Source organism: Musa acuminata, chromosome BXJ2-2 (assembly GCF_036884655.1).
Source record: "Musa acuminata AAA Group cultivar baxijiao chromosome BXJ2-2, Cavendish_Baxijiao_AAA, whole genome shotgun sequence".
NCBI lineage: Eukaryota > Viridiplantae > Streptophyta > Magnoliopsida > Zingiberales > Musaceae > Musa > Musa acuminata.
The window spans coordinates 22,106,537-22,125,563 of NC_088339.1; the positions used below are offsets into that span (position 1 = coordinate 22,106,537).

At 48.3% G+C, this 19,027-nt stretch overlaps 2 protein-coding genes across 2 annotated transcripts; one reads left to right on the forward strand and one right to left on the reverse strand.

Moving 5' to 3' along the window:
• The first annotated feature begins 48 nt into the window (after positions 1–48).
• Positions 49–2,248, forward strand: LOC135605360 (cytochrome P450 CYP94D108-like). Its single transcript, XM_065095355.1, has 2 exons — positions 49–186; positions 460–2,248. Exon 2 carries the CDS (start codon positions 542–544, stop codon positions 2,045–2,047), a length of 1,506 nt encoding a protein of 501 aa, XP_064951427.1. The 5' UTR covers positions 49–186; positions 460–541; the 3' UTR covers positions 2,048–2,248.
• A 16,332-nt stretch (positions 2,249–18,580) lies between these two features.
• Positions 18,581–19,027, reverse strand: LOC135604799 (uncharacterized). The gene has a single exon (XM_065094449.1). The coding sequence runs from the start codon at positions 19,025–19,027 to the stop codon at positions 18,581–18,583; it is 447 nt and encodes a 148-aa protein (XP_064950521.1).

The window sequence follows — 19,027 nt, forward strand, 5'->3', positions numbered from 1 at the left end:
TGACAAGTGATGGATCCCTAAACCATGTCGCTCCCTGCGTCCGACCATTAGAAGAAGTTACCGACAGTGCCAACCAAACATCACATAATAAATTCAGCATGCGCATCATGCATTCCAACTTTGATCCGTTCTGTGTTGACTGCATCTACAGACTGAAGCGCACATGATCGGATCTGAAACCCACAGGTGAGGTGGGAACCCGTATTGGTTGTAGATCGTTTTTATTTTTCTTTAAAAAAAGTTTGAAAATAACATATTATGATTTCTGTATGATTTGATAATAACGTAACATATGATCTAACTGAAGTGTAAAAAATCCGTTGCACACACATCCTCTATGATTTGTTTTCCAAGACATACAGGAACATCCAAAAAAGTCCAAATCACATATCAATTACAAAGTTTTTGGTTTTCCAGTTCTGTCCTCTCCCCGCCTCAACAATTCTCTCATTGTTTTAGGGCGGCAGCTTGAACACCGTCGCCAACACGCCAACAATCTCCTCGGTAAGGACTGAGGAGGGTGGGCAACGCAGTTGGCAAAATGGAGCTCTGTTTTTTGTCCCTTGTCCTCTTCTTCTCGCTCCTTTTCTCCGCCCTTCTTCTCTTCTTCAAGCCCCGATGCTCCCGACACAGTAGTAATCCGGGCAAGTTCACCCCCCTCGGGAGCTACCCCGTCGTAGGTAATATTCCCCATCTCGTCAAGAACAGCCGCCGCATGCTGGACTGGTCCACGGAGCTCATCCTGGCCTCTCCCACCCCCACGGTCACCGTCGCCCCCTTCGTCTTCACCGCCAACCCCGCCAACGTGGAGCACGTCGCCAAGACTCGCTTCGCCAACTACCCTAAGAGCGAGGCCATCATCTCGACGATCCGCGATTGCCTCGGCGGTGGCATCCTCAACACCAACGGCGAGGAGTGGCGCCTCCAGCGCAAGGCCGCCAGCTACGAGTTCAACACCAGGTCCCTCCGCGCCTTCGTACTCGACAAGGTGCGCCACGAGCTCCTCGGCCGGCTGCTTCCTTGTTTGGCGGAAGCCAGTCGTGGCGGCGAGGTGTTGGACCTCCAGGACGTGCTTGAACGCTTCGCGTTCGACAACATCTGCAGTCTGGTGTTCGGGGAGGACCCCAGATGCCTCGGGGGTGGAAGCGAGGAGGGGGAGCGGTTCTTCCACGCGTTCGACGAGGCCACGCGCCTCAGCGTTGATCGGGCGATGCAGCCGTTCACGCTCGTTTGGAGGATCAAGAAGTGGCTCGACATCGGAACTGAGCGGCAGCTGCGGGAGTCGATGGAGATCGTCCACGGATTTGTTGACCGATGCGTGCGGTCGAGTAGAGACCGGCAGAGTGGCGGCCATGACTTCCTCTCTCGATTTGCATTGGGAAGCGCCAATTCCGACGAGTACCTTCGCGACATCCTCATCAGCTTCGTGCTAGCCGGGCGCGACACCACGCCCTCGGCGCTCACCTGGTTCTTCTGGGCCCTCTCCTCACGGCCCGACGTGGTGGACAAGATAAGGGATGAAGTCAAACAGATCCGATCTCGACAACGAGAAGGAAACATCGGCGAGGAGTCGTTCACGCTGGAGGAACTGAGGGACATGAACTACCTGCATGCGGCCATATCCGAGTCGCTGCGACTGTACCCGCCGGTGCCGCTTGTGGTGAGGGAGTGCCGAGAGGCGGACGAGCTGCCGGACGGCGTACGAGTGGGAAGGGGATGGTTGGTGATGTACAACGCGTATGCTATGGGGAGAAGGGAGGCGATATGGGGACCGGACGGCGGGCAGTTCAGGCCTGAGCGATGGCTAGATGAGGGGGTGTTCCAGCCAAAAAGCCCAGCATTATACCCGGTGTTCCACACGGGGCCGAGGACGTGCTTGGGGAAGGACATGGCCTACATCCAGATGAAGGCGTTGGCAGCCTGCATCTTAGAGAGGTTCGATGTGGAGTTGGCGGCCGAGAGGGGGAGACACCAGCTGGCGATGACGATGAGGATGAAGGGAGGCTTGCCAGTGCGGGTGAAGACGGAATTACGCCCAAGTGTTTGACGAAATGTATTACCCTAAAGATATGCCAGTTGAATCTCTTCACCATTCCGTACTTTTTTGTTTGATATTTTTATGGGTAAATTCTAAAAAAAATTATTCGCTTTTTGCCCTTTCAGCTTTTCATTTATCGTTTATTCGCACGTAATATTTTTTATTTCGTAAAAAATAAAATTACTGAAGGCTCTATTGCCTTTTGCTTCCCTCCTCTTATCTCCCCTCATCTCTTCCTCTTTCTCACTATCGTTATCGACATACCCTCTGTTTGTGTAAACTACCTTGAGCCGTGGCCTCGGGGTCGACGCAGCTCGGTTCGGGTCCGGATGACGGGGGATCTCCAAAGGGGGTTCCTCGGGACTGCTGAGGTCGTCGGCTCGGTCAGTTCGGTCGTGGAGGTGGGTCGTTGTTTCCTCCGGGAAGGAGCTCCTCGCCTGGTGCGTCCGGAGAGAATCACCTCGTCTTTGTTCCTACACACAGGTCGGGTCGGGGTGCTTGACTCGACCCCTCCGATGATCAAGTTAGTTCAAGGTCGTAGGGTGTTTGTCGGTGTTTTCTGTTGTTCTCCGCCCCCTGCTTATTTAGAACGCGAGGGTATTTATAGGGGAGTTTAGTGTTACCTGATGTGTCTGCCCGCAGGGAGCAGGATCGTACCTCGGATGGCGTCTGACATCGCCGTTAGCATGGCGTGAGGGATAGAGCCTGAGCAGTCGTTAATGGGCCTCGGTTGACGTTTCGGCCCATGTTTGCCAGGTGCTATAAGCTCGACAGGGACGTGGGGCATCAGCTGATGTCACGCGAGTCTTACCATAATTATCACCCTCATCATACTCCCCCCCAAAGGAAGCTATGCGTCGGTTGCCGTAAGGGGGGTCTGAGGCATGGCTTCGGTTTTAAGGAACTATCTCTGTCGGGCGGAGGCCGGTTCGTCGCCAAGGGCGTGGGAATCGTGGAGCTTGGCAATTGATGAGGGTTGGATGCGTAGTGGTGGCACTGAGTAGTGGGTGGTCCGAGGAACCCCGAAGTATGACTCGTAGGTCAAGTTGGGCTCGGTCGTAGGGGTGGTAGGCCCCTCAGGCGGGCAGGCCGTGCAGGAGCAGGCTGCGCGAGTGTGGTCTTCGGGCAGCATGAGGCCGAGGAGCACGACGGAGGCAGGACAAGCCGCGTAGGTGTGGTCCCGGGCAGCATGAGGCCGAGAAGCATGATGCAAGCGGGCAAGCCGCGCAGGTGCGGTCCCGGGCAACATGAGGCCGAGGAGCACAACGCAAGCGGGCAAGCCATGCAGGTGTGGTCCCGGGCAGCATGAGGCTGAGGAGCACGACGCAGGCGGGCAAGCCACGCAGGTGTGGTCTCGGGCGGTATGAAACCGAGGAGCACGACGCAGGCGGCTGCGGCCGAGGAGCTACTTTGATCGGATCTGCAGGGTGTGCTGCGGGAGGCGAGGGTGGCCGGGTGGCCTTTGGTCTGCCTGGGAGTCCAAAGGACGAACCTTTTCGCGAATCGCCAGTTTTCGAGAAGATCGGCGCTTCAAGCCCGCTGTTTGCCACGCGTAGCGCACCCGTTGGCCGCCCTGTCAAGCCACATTTATGGTGGAATGACGTTTGGTCATCCCGACGCGACATGCTTCAGGAAAGGTCGCTGTTTTTGGCGGGATTTTGTTTATAAGTAGTGTGTAGTTAGTCCCCAGAAGGTCTCCTCACTCGTTTCTATTCTGCTGCTTCGGACTACATCGTTTCGCGTCGATCGTTCCTCTTCTCTCACTAAAGGTCAGTAAAGATGGTGTCTTCTTCCTCTTCCTCTTCATCTTCTTCTTTGGTTAAAGTCTGTTAGGATCAAGAGCACTAAGAGGGGAGGGGGGGTGAATTAGTGTAGCGGAAAACTTTCTGCGATTAAAACGAAACTGCGTTCGAACGATAAAAACGATTTCTGTGTGAAAGCCGATTCTAAGCAAGATGATGTTAAAGTCAATCTATGAAAGCAGTTTGCAGCTATGATGAAAACCATAATATAGGCGCAAACTGAAATACGACATTCGTACGAAGAAACTGATTTACGTCTAAATGCTGATTCATAAATCACTTGATTAGGCAAGATGCAGTTTAAGCAAGAGTATAAAGGCAGTTTGCAGTTATGGTAGAGCTAAAAACGCAAACGCAATATGAAATATGATGATCGTACGAAAAAGCAGATTTACGTTTAAACGCTGATTTGGAAAGTGAAAGGCTTGAAACCCGATCGTATATGCGCAGAAAGCAGTAAGCTTCAGAGGAGGTTTGCAATAAAGATAATATGCTCAAAGTAAATGCAAACTGAGATTTAGAGTGGTTCGGTCAATCTTGACCTACTCCACTTTTGGCTTCCTCCACCGACGAGGTTACCGACGTCAATTAGAGGCCTTCCTTCAATAGGTGAATGCCAACCACCCTTTTACAGTTTCACTCCTTTTGACGGGCTTAGGAGACAACCCTTACAGAAATTTTCTCTCCTCTCTTTACAACTTAGAACTTGGAAGAACAGAGGGAGAAGAACTTTTGGCCTTTACAACAATTTTGAGCTCTAAGAATCACAGAAAAGAATCAAGATTTCGGTGTTAAGTTACTGCCTTTCAGTGCTGAATGGGTAGGGTATTTATAGGCCCCAACCCAGTTCAAATTTGGAGCTCAAAAATGTGAATTTCCGGAATTCCGGGATCAGGCGGTTGCACCTCCTGACTGGAGCGGTTGCACCGCCTGGCAGAGCTCGAAGACTGAGCCTCTGGGCGGTGCTACCTCCTGTCAGGGGCGGTTGCACCTCCTGACAGAGCTCGAAGACCGAGCTCAAGCGGTTGCACCTCCTGACTGAGGCGGTTGCACCGCCTGGCAGAGCTCGAAGACTGAGTTCAGGCGGTGCCACCTCCTGTCAGGGGAGGTTGCACCGCCCAGTCTCGCTCGGAGACTGAGCCCCAGGCGGTGCCACCGCCTGGTTGGGGCGGTTGCACCTCCCAGTCTCGCTCGGAGACTGAGCCCAAGCGGTGCAACCTCCTGCCTTGGGCGGTTCAACCGCCTGGCAGAAATCAGGGTCCGAATGGGTTGATCCATTCGGCCCGATTTGGGTTTTTTAGGGGCCCAATTGCCCCAAGATTAAGTTAATGGGATCACCTCCCATTTCCAACTTAATCAATGTGCTAACTACGATTTTTCCTAAGACATTTACTGCAGCTTGCTTCGGTGCGTCAATCGCTTCTTCCGGCGAGCTTCCGTCGAACATCCGAAGAACCCTCGGTGATGCTCCTGCGGACTTCCGGCAAACTCCTGGACTTGCGACGATTCACTTGGCGAGTTCCGACGAGCTTCTTTGGCAAGCTTATGGACTTCTCGAATTTGTTCCTGCAGAACCTTCGACGACTGTCCGAGCTTCCGTCGAACTCTCGAACTCCCAACATGATCAATGTCTTGACTCCGGCGCAACTCCTGCTGCATGTCTCACTTTCATCGTAGTTAATCCTGCACACTTATCTCAACATATAGATTAGATAACAAATGACAATTGACTTCATTATCAAAATCCGAGATTCAACAATCTCCCCTTTTTTGATGATGACAATCAATTGATAATGGATCTCTCATTTGAACTTATCAATACTCCCATCATGATTCCCATCATGATGTATCTCTCTGAAGATGATGTCAAGGCTTGATATTCATTTTCAAGTTTTACATAACAATTTTGAATGATGGTAATTGTAGCAATTCATCATATTGTAAGATATCAACATGTAAAGCTGTGAAGTAAGATTTTGATATCATTACATGATGTACTCATTTCAAATATTTTAGCAAGTGTTGCATTTCTTCACATGGTAAGATATCAACTCAAGGCAAAATGCAATTTAATGCATGGTATCAGTTCATATATCTCTTGGTGATGCAAGCATGGCATAATCATAGCATCAGTGTTTATAGCATCAATTCATATATTTCTCCCCCTTTGTCATCAACAAAAAGCATGGTAGATGTGATACCAGGAGAACAATATAAGCAAGTTATCAAGCATATAAAGGAAGACATGATACGTAGATTGCTTTGAATACTTCTTCCTTTTCTCTTGTTATAATCGTTTGTGCATGAAGGAGGAAAGCCATTTGTGATTCCAGCTATTTGTGAGTTCACTTTGAGTCAAGATATGTGTTTGAAACAGCTTTTTGCAAGTAAAAATACTATCATCCATATTTCAAGATGGAATTCATAAGCAGGAATTATTTCATCAAATCCATTTCAAAAAAAATATTTTTCTTAAGAGTGTATGAGAAAGTTTGATTTTTAGCATTCCAACTGTTAAGCGAATCCGAAAATGAGATGAATACTTTCATGCATTCAGACAAGACTATGCTACAGATTTTCAAATACAATCATGAAGACAAAACATTTCAACACATGTTATGTAATGGCAATCAAGTGTTTTGATCGTTCAATAAAGTCCGAAAAATAATTTTAACTAGTTTATCTATTCGGATACATCAACATTCCTAATTCTCTTCTTATGAAATCAAATTGTTCTTCACTTAGAGGTTTTGTAAAAATGTCAGCTAGTTGATGTTTAGTATCAATGAACTCTATGGTTACGTCATGATTAGTAACATGATCTCGTATAAAGTGATGTCTAATATCAATATGTTTTGTTCTTGAGTGTTGTATAGGATTCTTAGTTAAGCATATTGCACTTGTGTTATCACATTTAATGGGAATATTTTTAAGATTAACTTTGTAATCTTTTAAGGTGTTTTTCATCCATACAACTTGTGCACAGCATGCACTTGCTGCAATATATTCAGCTTCAGTTGTTGATAGTGCAACCAAGTTTTGTTTCCTAGATGACCAAGAAACAAGGGCATGTCCTAAAAATTGACATGATCCTGATGTGCTTTTTCTATCTAGTCTACAGCCAGCAAAGTCCGCATCAGCATAAGCAATTAACTCAAAATTCTCTGATTTTGGGTACCATAATCCTAGATTTGTGGTACCATTAAGATATCTAAGTATTCTTTTAACTGCTTTGAGATGAGATATCTTAGGGTTTGATTGAAATCTAGCACAAAGTTCTACACTGAACATGATGTCTGGTTTGGTTGTAGTGAGGTGAAGTAAACTTCCTATCATACCCCTATAAGTTTTTTGATCGAAGTTTTCTCCACTTTCATCAATTTCTAACTTAGTGGAGATGCTCATAGGAGTGTTAATAGCCTTTGAGTTGTTCATATTAAACCTTTTTAATAAATTCATAGCATATTTAGTTTGACTAATAAAGATGCTATTGCTTAGTTGTTTGATTTGTAAGCCTAAGAAGAATGTTAATTCTCCCATTAAGCTTATTTCGAATTCAAGACTCATAGTTTTAGCAAAAGATTCACAAAGAGATTCATTCGTAGAGCCAAAGATAATATCATCAACATAAATCTGAACAATGAGAAAATTATTTTCAAAATTCTTGATGAACAATGTAGTATCAACCTTGCCTTTTGTGAAATTATTTTCGATAAGAAAAGAACTAAGACTCTCATACCAAGCCCTTGGGGCTTGTTTTAAACCATAGAGAGCTTTAGTTAATCTAAACATATGATTAGGGAGGCTATTATTTTTAAATCCAGGAGGTTGTTCAACATAAACTTCTTCGGAAATAAAGCCATTTAGAAAAGTGCTTTTAACATCCATTTGAAACAACTTAAAATTATTACTACTAGCGTAGGCAAGGAGCATCCTTATGGCTTCCAATCGAGCCACAGGAGCGAAGGTTTCTTCGTAATCGATACCTTCTTCTTGGTTGAAACCTTTGGCCACTAATCTAGCCTTGTTTCTAACCACAATACCATTTTCATCTTGCTTGTTTCTGAAGACCCATTTAGTACCAATAACTAAATGGTCATTTGGCCTAGGAACAAGCTTCCACACCTCATTTCTCTCAAATTGATTCAATTCATCTTGCATTGCGATAATCCATGAATCATCTTTCATGGCTTCGTCAACACATTTGGGTTCAATTTGGGAGAGAAAGGCGGCGTTCACACAAAAATTTTTAAGAGAAGATCGTGTTTGAACCCCCTTTGACGTGTCTCCTAAGATTAGCTCCTTGGGATGAGCATCTACATACTTCCAATCCTTGGGTAAGGTTGTTTCGGAAGTGGATGCATCCAAGTTGCTAGTTGGAGAAGGGGTTTCATTTAAATTCAAGGAATCAAAATTAACATCATCATCAAAATCATTTTTCCTAATTTCAGAAATCTTATTGAAAATAACATGAATGGATTCTTCGATAATTAAAGTTCTTTTATTGAAGATACGAAAGGCTTTAGAAACCGAAGAATAACCAAGAAAGATTCCTTCATCGGATTTAGCATCAAATTTTCCTAAGTTATCCTTTTCATTCAAGATAAAAACACTTACACCCAAAGACTTTAAAATATGAAACATTGGGTTTTTTGTTGTTCCATAACTCATAGGGAGTTTTGGTTAGTAGGGGTCTTACTAGAACTCTATTCAAAATATAGCATGCAGTATTTACGGCTTCGACCCAAAAATATTTGGGTAGATTGTGTTCATTTAACATGGTTCTTGCCATTTCTTGTAAATTTTGATTTTTTCTTTCTACTACTCCATTTTGTTGAGGATTTCTAGGAGTAGAGAAATTGTGGTTGTATCCATTGAGTTCACAAAATTCCTGGAAATCATGGTTTTGAAATTCACCACCATGATCACTTCTAATTGACGAAATCATAGAACCTTTCTCATTCCGAACAAGTTTACAAAACTTGGTAAAATATCTAAGGCATTCACTTTTCTGTTTTAAGAAGTAAGTCCATGTATATCTGCTATAGTCATCCACAATGATGAAGGCGTATTTGTTACCTCCTAGGCTTGATGTGGAGATTGGTCCGAACAAGTCCATATGGATCAATTGTAAGGGCCTAGAGGTGCTTATTTGATTCTTAGATTTGAAACTACCCTTAATTTGTTTACCTAATTGGCAAGCATCACATACATTATCTTTGATGAACTTGATATGAGGAATTCCTCTTACAAGTTCTTTAGATGATATTTGAGTGATTAGTTTCATGCTAGCATGACCTAATCTTCTATGCCATATCCAAGCATCCTCATTCAAAACAGAAAAATACATTTCATTACACAAATCATTGATGTCAATAGTGTATATGTTATTTTGTTTCAATGCAATCATAGATATGTTTTTGTGTGGTTTTTCAATGATGCAAGCATTAGATTCAAATCTGACAATATATCCTTTATCACATAATTGACTAATGCTCAAGAGGTTATGTTTTAAACCTTCAACTAACAAAACATCTTCAATTAAGAAGTTGGATTTGTTACCTATGGTTCCTTTGCCAATGATTTTACCCTTGTTGTTGTCTCCGAAGGTGACATAGCCTTCGTCTATGCTAGTGAGCTTAGAGAATTGAGATGGATCTCCGGTCATATGCCTTAAGCATCCACTATCAAGGTACCATCTCTTGCTCATAGCTTACGATGGTTTAGTTTTCTACAAGAAAGGATGATATTTAGGTACACATTTGCTTTTGGGTGCCTCACAAATAGATCTACATTGTCTATCATGTTGCATAGAATTTATCATGGTTCCTTTAGGAACCCAAATCAATTTGTTTGGACTAATTTTCTTGAATGGACAATAATGCGTCTTGTGTCCAAATTTACAACAAAAGTTGCATTTGTTTTGGTGTCGAACATATAAGATGAGGCCTTTTATGAAGGTGGTTGGATTTTGGTGAGAACTTCTTACAAATCCAATTCCACTTCTTTTGGGAACGTGACCCTTGTTTGCAAGGATCATGTTCAATGACTTGCTACCAACCTCGAATTTCTTCAAGGTGTCCTTAAGTAGCAAGTTTTCCTTTTGGAGAGTTTCTAGATCATGGCATTTGATGTATGAATTTAAACTATCATGATATTTAGTTTTTAACTTATCAAAATTATAAGTAAGACTATCATGCTCCTTTTTAAGCAATTTGTATTTTCTATTAATAATCTTGCATTCATCAAATAAGTCATGGAATGCATTTAATAATTCATCAAATGATAAATCTACATCTATTAAATTTGTTACCTCATCTCCGATGGCCATTATGGCGTAATGAGCAACTTGCTCGGTGTTGGACTCCTTCTTCGGACGCGCTCGAGTCATCCCGTGTTGCTTTGAGCGCCTTCTTCTTTGAAGTTCTCTTTTTGACTTGGGGACAATCACTCTTGTAGTGTTCCGGCTTTTTGCATTCATAGCAAATAACTTGGTCCTTCTTGGGTTCAAGTTTATTTTTTGCGTCATTCTTAAACTTGTTTCTTTTAAAGAATTTTTTAAATTTTCTTGTTAGAAGTGCCAAGTCATCATCACAGTCCTCATCACTTGAGTTTTCTCTCAAGTGGCCTTCTGAAGTTTTAAGTGTCATATCCTTCCTGTTCTTTGGAAGGATGTCTTCTTGCTTTTCATGAGCTTTACAAGTCATCTCGTAGGTCATTAATGACCCGATTAGTTCTTCAAGAGGGAAATTGCGTAGATCTTTTGCCTCTTGAATAGCAGTGACTTTAGGATCCCAACTCTTAGGAAGGGATCTTAGAATCTTATTTATGAGCTCAAAATCCGAAAAACTTTTTCCGAGTCCTTTTAGACCGTTGACGACATCCGTGAAACGGGTAAACATGTCGCCAATGGTTTCACTCGGTTTCATCCGAAAAAGTTCGAAAGAATGTAACAGAAGATTGATTTTTGACTCTTTCACTCTACTTGTGCCTTCGTGAGTCACTTCGAGTGTGTGCCAAATATCAAATGCAGTTTCACAATTTGAAACACGGTTAAACTCGTTTTTATCAAGTGCATAAAATAAGGCATTCATAGCCTTTGCATTAAGAGCGAAAGCCTTCTTCTCCAATTCATTCCAATCGATCATTGGAAGAGAAGACTTCGAAAATCCGTTTTCGACAAGATTCCAAAGTTCAAAATCCATAGAAATAAGAAAGATCCTCATTCGGGTCTTCCAATAGGTGTAGTCCGTCCCATTGAACATGGGTGGACGTGTAATAGAATGACCCTCTTGGTTTCCGGCGTATGCAATCTCTCTTGGGTTTTAATCCGTTAGAGAGTTAACCCCGCTCTGATACCAATTGTTAGGATCAAGAGCACTAAGAGGGGGGGGGGGGTGAATTAGTGCAGCGGAAAACTTTCTGCGATTAAAACGAAACTGCGTTCGAACGATAAAAATGATTTCTGTGTGAAAGCCGATTTTAAGCAAGATAATGTTAAAGTCAATCTATGAAGGCAGTTTGCAGCTATGATGAAAACCAGAATATAGGCGCAAACTGAAATACGACGTTCGTACAAAGAAACTGATTTACGTCTAAATGTTGATTCATAAATCACTTGATTAGGCAAGATGCAGTTTAAGCAAGAGTATAAAGGCAGTTTGCAGTTATGGTAGAGCTAAAAACGCAAACGCAATCTGAAATATGATGATCATACGAAAAAGTAGATTTACGTCTAAATGCTGATTTGGAAAGTGAAAGGCTTGAAACCCGATTGTATATGCGCAGAAAGCAGTAAGCTTCAGAGGAGGTTTGCAGTAAAGATAATATGCTCAAAGTAAATGCAAACCGAGATTTAGAGTGGTTCGGTCAATCTTGACCTACTCCACTTTTGGCTTCCTCCACCGACGAGGTCACCGACGTCAACTAGAGGCCTTCCTTCAATAGGCGAAAGCCAACCACCCTTTTACAGTTTCACTCCTTTTGACGGGCTTAGGAGACAACCCTTACAGAAATTTTCTCTCCTCTCTTTACAACTTAGAACTTGGAAGAACAGAGGGAGAAGAACTTTTGGCCTTTACAACAATTTTGAGCTCTAAGAATCATAGAAAAGAATCAAGATTTCGGTGTTAAGTTACTGCCTTTCAGTGCTGAATGGGTGGGGTATTTATAGGCCCCAACCCAGTTCAAATTTGGAGCTCAAAACTGTCAATTCCCGGAATTCCGGGATCAGGCGGTTGCACCTCCTGAATGGAGCAGTTGCACCGCTTGGCAGAGCTCGAAGACTGAGCCTCTGGGCAGTGCTACCTCCTGTCAGGGGCGGTTGCACCTCCTGACAGAGCTCGAAGATCGAGCTCAGGCGGTTGCACCTCCTGACTGAGGCGGTTGCACCGCCTGGCAGAGCTCGAAGACTGAGCTCAGGCGGTGCTACCTCCTGTCAAGGGAGGTTGCACCGCCCAATCTCGCTCGGAGACTGAGCCCCAGGCGGTGCCACCGCCTAGCTGGGGCAGTTGCACCTCCCAGTCTCGCTCGGAGACTAAGCCCAGGCGGTGCAACCTCCTGCCTTGGGCGGTTCAACCGCCTGGCAGAAATCAGGGTCCGAATGGGTTGATCCATTCGGCCCGATTTGGGTTTTTCAGGGGCCCAATTGCCCCAAGATTAAGTTAATGGGATCACCTCCCATTTCCAACTTAATCAATGTGCTAACTACGATTTTTCCTAAGACATTTACTGCAGCTTGCTCCGGTGCGTCAATCGCTTCTTCCGACGAGCTTTCGGCGAACTTCCGTCGATCATCCGATGAACCCTCGATGATGCTCCTGCGGACTTCCGGCAAACTCCTGGACTTGCGACGATTCACTTGGCGAGTTCCGACGAGCTTCTTTGGCAAGCTTATGGACTTCTCGGATTTGTTCCTGCAGAACCTCCGACGACTGTCCGAGCTTCCGTCGAACTCTCGAACTCCCAACATGATCAATGTCTTGACTCCGGCGCAACTCCTGCTGCATGTCTCACTTTCATCGTAGTTAATCCTGCACACTTATCTCAACATATAGATTAGATAACAAATGACAATTGACTTCATCATCAAAATCCGAGATTCAACAAAGTCGGGAAAAAGGCGACTGGATCGAGTCCTAACTCGTCATCCGACAAAAAGGTGGCTTGGGCCCTTGAGTCCCTGATATGGCCACACGACCTCGACTCCACCGTGAGCGAGTCGTCGCTCAGTCGGCTCTGGGATCTCTACGGCATCCCGGAGGAATTTGTCCTTCTTGCTCTTGAGCCCAGCCAACGGGCGTACGATCCGATTCCCAAGGGTTTCGCCCTCACCCTTGATGCTTTTGAGGCCGGGCTACGCCTCCCCTTGCACCCCATCATACCCTCTTGCATCTCATGGTGGCGCATCTCCCCGTCTCAGATGGCACCCAACTCTTGGCGCTCTTGGGAGAGTACCACTATGCCAACATCACCCCAACCTGATCCCTCTTCCTTTCTTGCTTTCATCTTTCTAAGGGGTCGGGGGGCTACTATCTGTCCACCCGAGCGGGCTTCCGAGTGAGCGGGGCTCCTTCCAGTAATAAGGGATGGAAGGGGCACTTCTTTTTCGTCAGTCGTTCGGAGGACTAGGGGTTTGGGCTCCAGTGGGCGACGCATGTGATAGACAACACCGCCCCGGCTTTGGACGACGTGGAGCGCCGAGAGCTCTGGAGGCTTAAAGAAATCCTTCTAGCCTCAAGAGCCATCCGGAGTATGTCTAAGTAGTGGTTGGTCGAGGTGGGTCTTAGCCCGATGCCTCGAGGTATGCCCTAAGGGGTAGTTTTAGGGTTTCTTTTAGGGATTATCTAGTCAGCTAACCAAGCCTCTGGGGAAGCTGCGGCTCAGCCAGTGGGGGCCGTCGCCGCACTGACCGGCCGCGACGGGAGGAGCCTCGGGCGAGGAGAAGCCGGCTCCAGTAGGGAGGCGGCAGGGAAGGCTCCTCGAGAGCCCTCCATCCGCGAACTTTGCCGCCTTCCGACCGGGGGGGGGAGGATGAGCCCTACCAGATGCGGGCGATGGGTGACCTCCCGCAGGGCGAGACCTCCGACCTGCTGATGGCCCGTTGGGAGGCCTCACCCGAGGCAGCCGGGTGTGGGCCGATGGGGATTCTGCGGCCGGGTTTGTCCACAAAGGGCTCCATCCCGACATAGCTCGGGACCTGTATACTCTGCCCTCCGAGTCCTTCTTGGCAGGTCTGCCAAGTCGCTGCTGTGGGTAAGTGTCATTCCACCGGTTCGATTTCATGTGCTCGGATAGTTTTTGTCTTAACTTGTTTATCTGCAGGGCAATCATTATGCCATGGCGCTGATAGACCGCGTTCGCGACGTGGGGCAGGTCATTGATATCCTGAGTGACTACAACGCCGAGCTCCAGAAGCAGGTGGAGGAGGTCCACGTCGGGGCGGCTCCTGAGGCGGTCGTGGCAGCTGAGTAACGCGCCTCGGACCTGGATGCGGAGGCGACGCGCCTCCGATCCGAGCTCAAGGCGTCCGAGAAGAGAAATAAGGAGCTTCAGACACATCTGAAGGCGTATGTGGCCGAAGCCCATTCTGCAAGGGGGGAGTCGGTCGAGCTGATCCGACGGCTGGAGGAGGCGCGCGCCGAGGTGCGGGGGGCTTTCGAGGACCTTGCCATCGAGATCCGTCAAAGGCTGGAGAAGGACAAGAAATTGATCGAGAACTACAAAGATTCCTCGGCCTTTCAGCTTGGCCTTGTTCGGACTGGGCGAGTCTCGAACGAATACGGGTATCGGAGTGCCCTTGCCCGCTTCAAGGCGCGGCACCCTGGCCTGGAGGTCGCGAAGGATCCTTTCGACTCCTTTCCCAAGGACATGAGCGTCGATATGCCGGATGAAGTCCCATTTGACGACAGTCCCGACGCTCCTAAGGAATGAATGTAGGCATTTTTTTATTTTTCTTTTTTGTTTTGTTGTTCGGGTGTTGATCACTGATGTAATGCGCTTGCCGAAAAATAATATAGCTATTTTCACCCTCATCAGTAGTCTTTTTTCCTAGCTTGTTGTTTGTTGATCACTGATGTGATGTGTCATCTAATGTCGTAATACAATTCTGACTTTTGCTAAGTCTCTGTTCATCGCAGTACGGAAAGAACTTTTTGAGATTTTGCGAGTTCCAAGTCCTTGGCAAAGCGTGGCCCTACATCGTCGCGAGTCGGTACGTGCCGACCCTAACAACTTCGATCACCCGATAAGGGCCTTCCCAATTGGGTGCTAACTTACCACGTGCTCGGGTCGGGTTGCTAACTTCGGCCTTGCGTAAGACCAAGTCACCCAGCTTAATTGGTCGAGGCCGTACCCTGCGGTTATAGATTCTAGCAACGACCCTTTTATAAGAGAGGTCTTTCAGGTGTGCGTTAGTACGCCGCTCCTCGAGTAGATCGAGACCGGCTCGCAGTCCCTGGGCCGATACCCGTTCATTGTAACTTGCCGTCCTCAGGGTAGGGAAAACCATCTCGGGGTGCAAGATAGCCCCGGTCCCAAACGAGAGGCTGTAAGGGGACTCTCCGAGTGCGGTCTTGGGGGTGGTCTGCAGGGACCATAGGATACTGGGGAGCTCATCCGCCCAAGCTGATTGTGCCGATGATACTCTCCTCCTGAGTCCGTCCAGAATAGATCGGTTAGTTACTTCGGCCAACCCATTCGTCTGGGGATGGGCCACAGAGCTGAACCTCAGCTGAATCCCATAGTTCGCACAGAACTCCTGGAACCGAGCATTGGTGAACTGGGATCCGTTGTCCGTGATGATGGCTTCGGGCAAGCCGAACCGAGTCACGTTGTTTTTCCAGAAGAATTTCTCCACTTGCCGCTCCGTGATCATTATTAGTGGCTCGGCTTCTGCCCATTTGGTGAAGTAATCTACGCCCACGACGATGTATCACCGTTGCCCCGAGGCCGGTGGGAAAGGACCGAGGAAGTCCAATCCCCATTGCACGAACGGCCACGCACAGTCGATGGGGGATAGGGGGACCGCAGGCTGCTGGGGCGTTCGGGCGTGCCTCTGGCAGGGGCCACACCGCTGCACGTAGGTTCTTGCATCTCGGGACATGGTGGGCTAGTAGTATCATTGACGAAGGATTTTGTAGGCCAAGGTCCGACTAGCAATATGCTCCCCGCAGATCCCCTCGTGGACCTCGGTCAGGACCGCCTGCGCTTCATCAGGCTCGAGGCACCACAGCAGAGGTTGTTAGAAGGATCGCTTGTAGAGCCGTCTGTTCACCTCGGAATACCATGCCTGCGTTCGGCGAATGCGCCGCGCTGCGGCCTCGTCGTCGGGAAGAATCCCGTCGCGTTTGAAGAGCAGCATCTCCTGTACCCACGTGGCGCGCGCCTCGGTAGGAGTTATAGCCGAAATCGAGATGGCACGGAATGGGAGCTCTTTAACCTCGGAGTGGTTTCCGTGGTATGGTCCTGAGGCCATCTTCGCCAACTCGTCGGCTCGTTCATTTTGGCTCCTCGACACCCTGGATATCGTAAAGTGGGAGAAATTGGAGGCTAAGCTTTTTACCTCCGCTAAGTACTTTGCCATGGTCGGTTCCCTGGCCTCGTATCCGCCGCTGAGTGGCTCGGCCACGAGCTGTGAGTCAGTGAAGACGTGGATGGCGTCCACCTGCATTCCAAGGGCCAGCTTGAGTCCTGCCAGGAGCGCCTCGTACTCGGCTTCATTGTTGGTTGCCCGGAACCCGAAGCAGAAGGAGCGTTCGAACGAGCGTCCGTCGGGGGTCGAGAGTACCAACCCTGTGCCCGCGCTGCTGGAGGTAGCCGAGCCGTCCACGTGCAGGTCTCATGCCTCCTCTGACTGTTCGGAGCTTCCAATTTCGTCTTGAACTAGTTCCGCGATGAAGTCGGCCACGGACTGGGCTTTGATAGCAGTCCTCGGTACATAATGTATGTCGAATTCTCTGAGTTCTACCGACCACTTGAGGAGCCGTCCTGCTACATCAAACTTAGATAGAACCTGCCGGAGCGACTGGTCAGTGATTACCTCGATCGGGTGAGCCTGAAAGTAAGGTCGTAGCTTTCGGGACGCTAGCACGAGCGCCAAAGCGAGCTTCTCGATTAGCGGATACCGCTCCTCGGGCCCGTTTAGGACATGGCTGATGTAGTAGACCGGTAGTTGTTCCCCATAAGCCTCTTTGGTTAGGACGGAGTTGACCGCGTGCTGGCAGGCGGCTAAGTAAATGCTAAGCTTTTCCTTGAGAGTAATTGAGGCAAGGTGGGGGAGGTTGGCCAAGTGCCGCTTGACTTGTCCAAAAGTCTCTTCACACTGCACCGTCCACCGGAAGTCCTTTGGGTTCTTCAACGCCCGGAAGAAGGGGAGGCAACGATCACCAGACCAGGATAGAAATTGGGATAAGGCAGCAAGCCTTCCGTTTAGTCGCTGCAAGTCCTTGACTGTCCGAGGGGCCTGCATGTTGATGACCTCCTGAACTTTTTCCGGATTCACGTCGACTCTTTCATGCACGATGAATCCGAGGAACCTACCCGAGCTGACGCCAAAAATGCACTTCGCCGGGTTTAGTCGTAGACCATACCTCCGGAGTGTAGAGAATGTCTCGGCCAAGTCGGTCAAGTGGTCTGCTGCCATGCGACTTTTCACGATCATGTTGTCAACATAGACTTCGACGTTTCGCCCGATTTATGTGGCAAACATTTTGTTCACGGCACTCTGATAGGTAGTGCCTGTGTTTTTGAGCCCGAACGGCATGACTTTATAGAAATACACCCCTAGATCGATGATGAAAGCCGTGTGCTCTTGGTTCTCGGGCGTCATTCTGATCTGGTTGTAGCCGAAGAAGGCATCCATGAACGACAAGCGGGCGTGCCCGGCAGTTGCGTCGACCAGCTGATCGATCCTTGGGAGGGGATAGCAGTCTTTTGGGCATGCACGATTGAGACTGGTATAGTCAACGCACATCCTCCAGCTCCCATTAGATTTTTTTACCAGCACTACATTAGACAGCCATCGCGGGTACTTGACTTCCTCGATGAAGCCAGCCGCTAAGAGTCGCTCCATCTCTTCGCGGACGGCGAGTTGCCAATCAGGGGCTTGGCGTCATGGTTTCTGTTTTACTAGCCGGGCATCGGGTGATATATTCAGGTGATGCTGGGCGGTCTTTGGGTCGACACCCGTCATGTCGGATGACGACCAGGCGAAGACATCGGCGTTCTCCTGCAAGAAACCGACGAGCTGCTCCCGTTCTTGCTCGGGGAGTTCCGACCCGACCTGGACCATCCGATCCGGGCGATCCTTCATCAATGGCACTTCACAAGTGGGCACCGTCGGCTCCGGGTGTGGCGTCGACCGCTTCTTTTCTCTCGGGTCCTCTAGAGGTTGGTCGATATTCGCCCTTTTGTGCAGCAAAACCGCCGTCAGGTAGCATCGTCTGGACTCTTGGGGGCTTCCCCAAACTTCCCTTGTCCCGGCGTGGGTAGGAAACTTCACCGTCTGATGATAGGTGGAGACTACAGCTCTGATTTTGTTGAGGGTGGGGCGGCCAAGGATGGCGTTGTAGGCAGTAGGAAGGTCCACTACCAAGAAGGCGGACATCACCGTCTTTGTTTTGGGCGGCGCTCCCAAAGTCAGGGGCAAGGTAACAGTCCCCAATGGTAAGATCGAATCGTCGGTGAATCCCGTGAGCGCCGAGCAGATAGGCTTCAGGGATTCTTTGGTTAACCCCAACTTCTAGAAGGCATCCAGATAGAGCACGTCGGTTGAGCTCCCCGTGTCGATCATGATTCTCCTCACCTGGGCGTTAGCGATTCGAGCCATTATTACCAGCGCATCGTCATGCTCCGGTCGCTTGACGTCCTCGGGAGGGAATGCGACCTTGGGGTCGGGGCCGCGTTGGGGAGCGTCGGTCCTGGCAGAACGGGCGTATGCCTTCCTCCCGGACATACTGGTTCCCCCAGTCGCCGGTCCTCCAGTGATGACATCGATGTGGCGCTCCACGGGGCCCTCCGGGCGAGGTGAGGGCTCCCTGTTCTGTCGTATGTACCGACTAAGGTGACCCCTGCAGACAAGCTCCTTGATCTGCCGTTTCAGTTCGCGGCAGTCTTCGGTGTCATGCCCACTTTGCCTGTGAAAGCGACAATACTTGGACTGGTCGGCGAGCTCTCGCGGGTTTTTCAT

What these genes read in the sequence shown, in the direction of transcription:
- LOC135604799 (XM_065094449.1), bottom strand. Translation starts at nt 19,027, where the DNA reads ATGAAAAACCCGCGAGAGCTCGCCGACCAGTCCAAGTATTGTCGCTTT.
- LOC135605360 (XM_065095355.1), top strand. Translation starts at nt 542, where the DNA reads ATGGAGCTCTGTTTTTTGTCCCTTGTCCTCTTCTTCTCGCTCCTTTTC.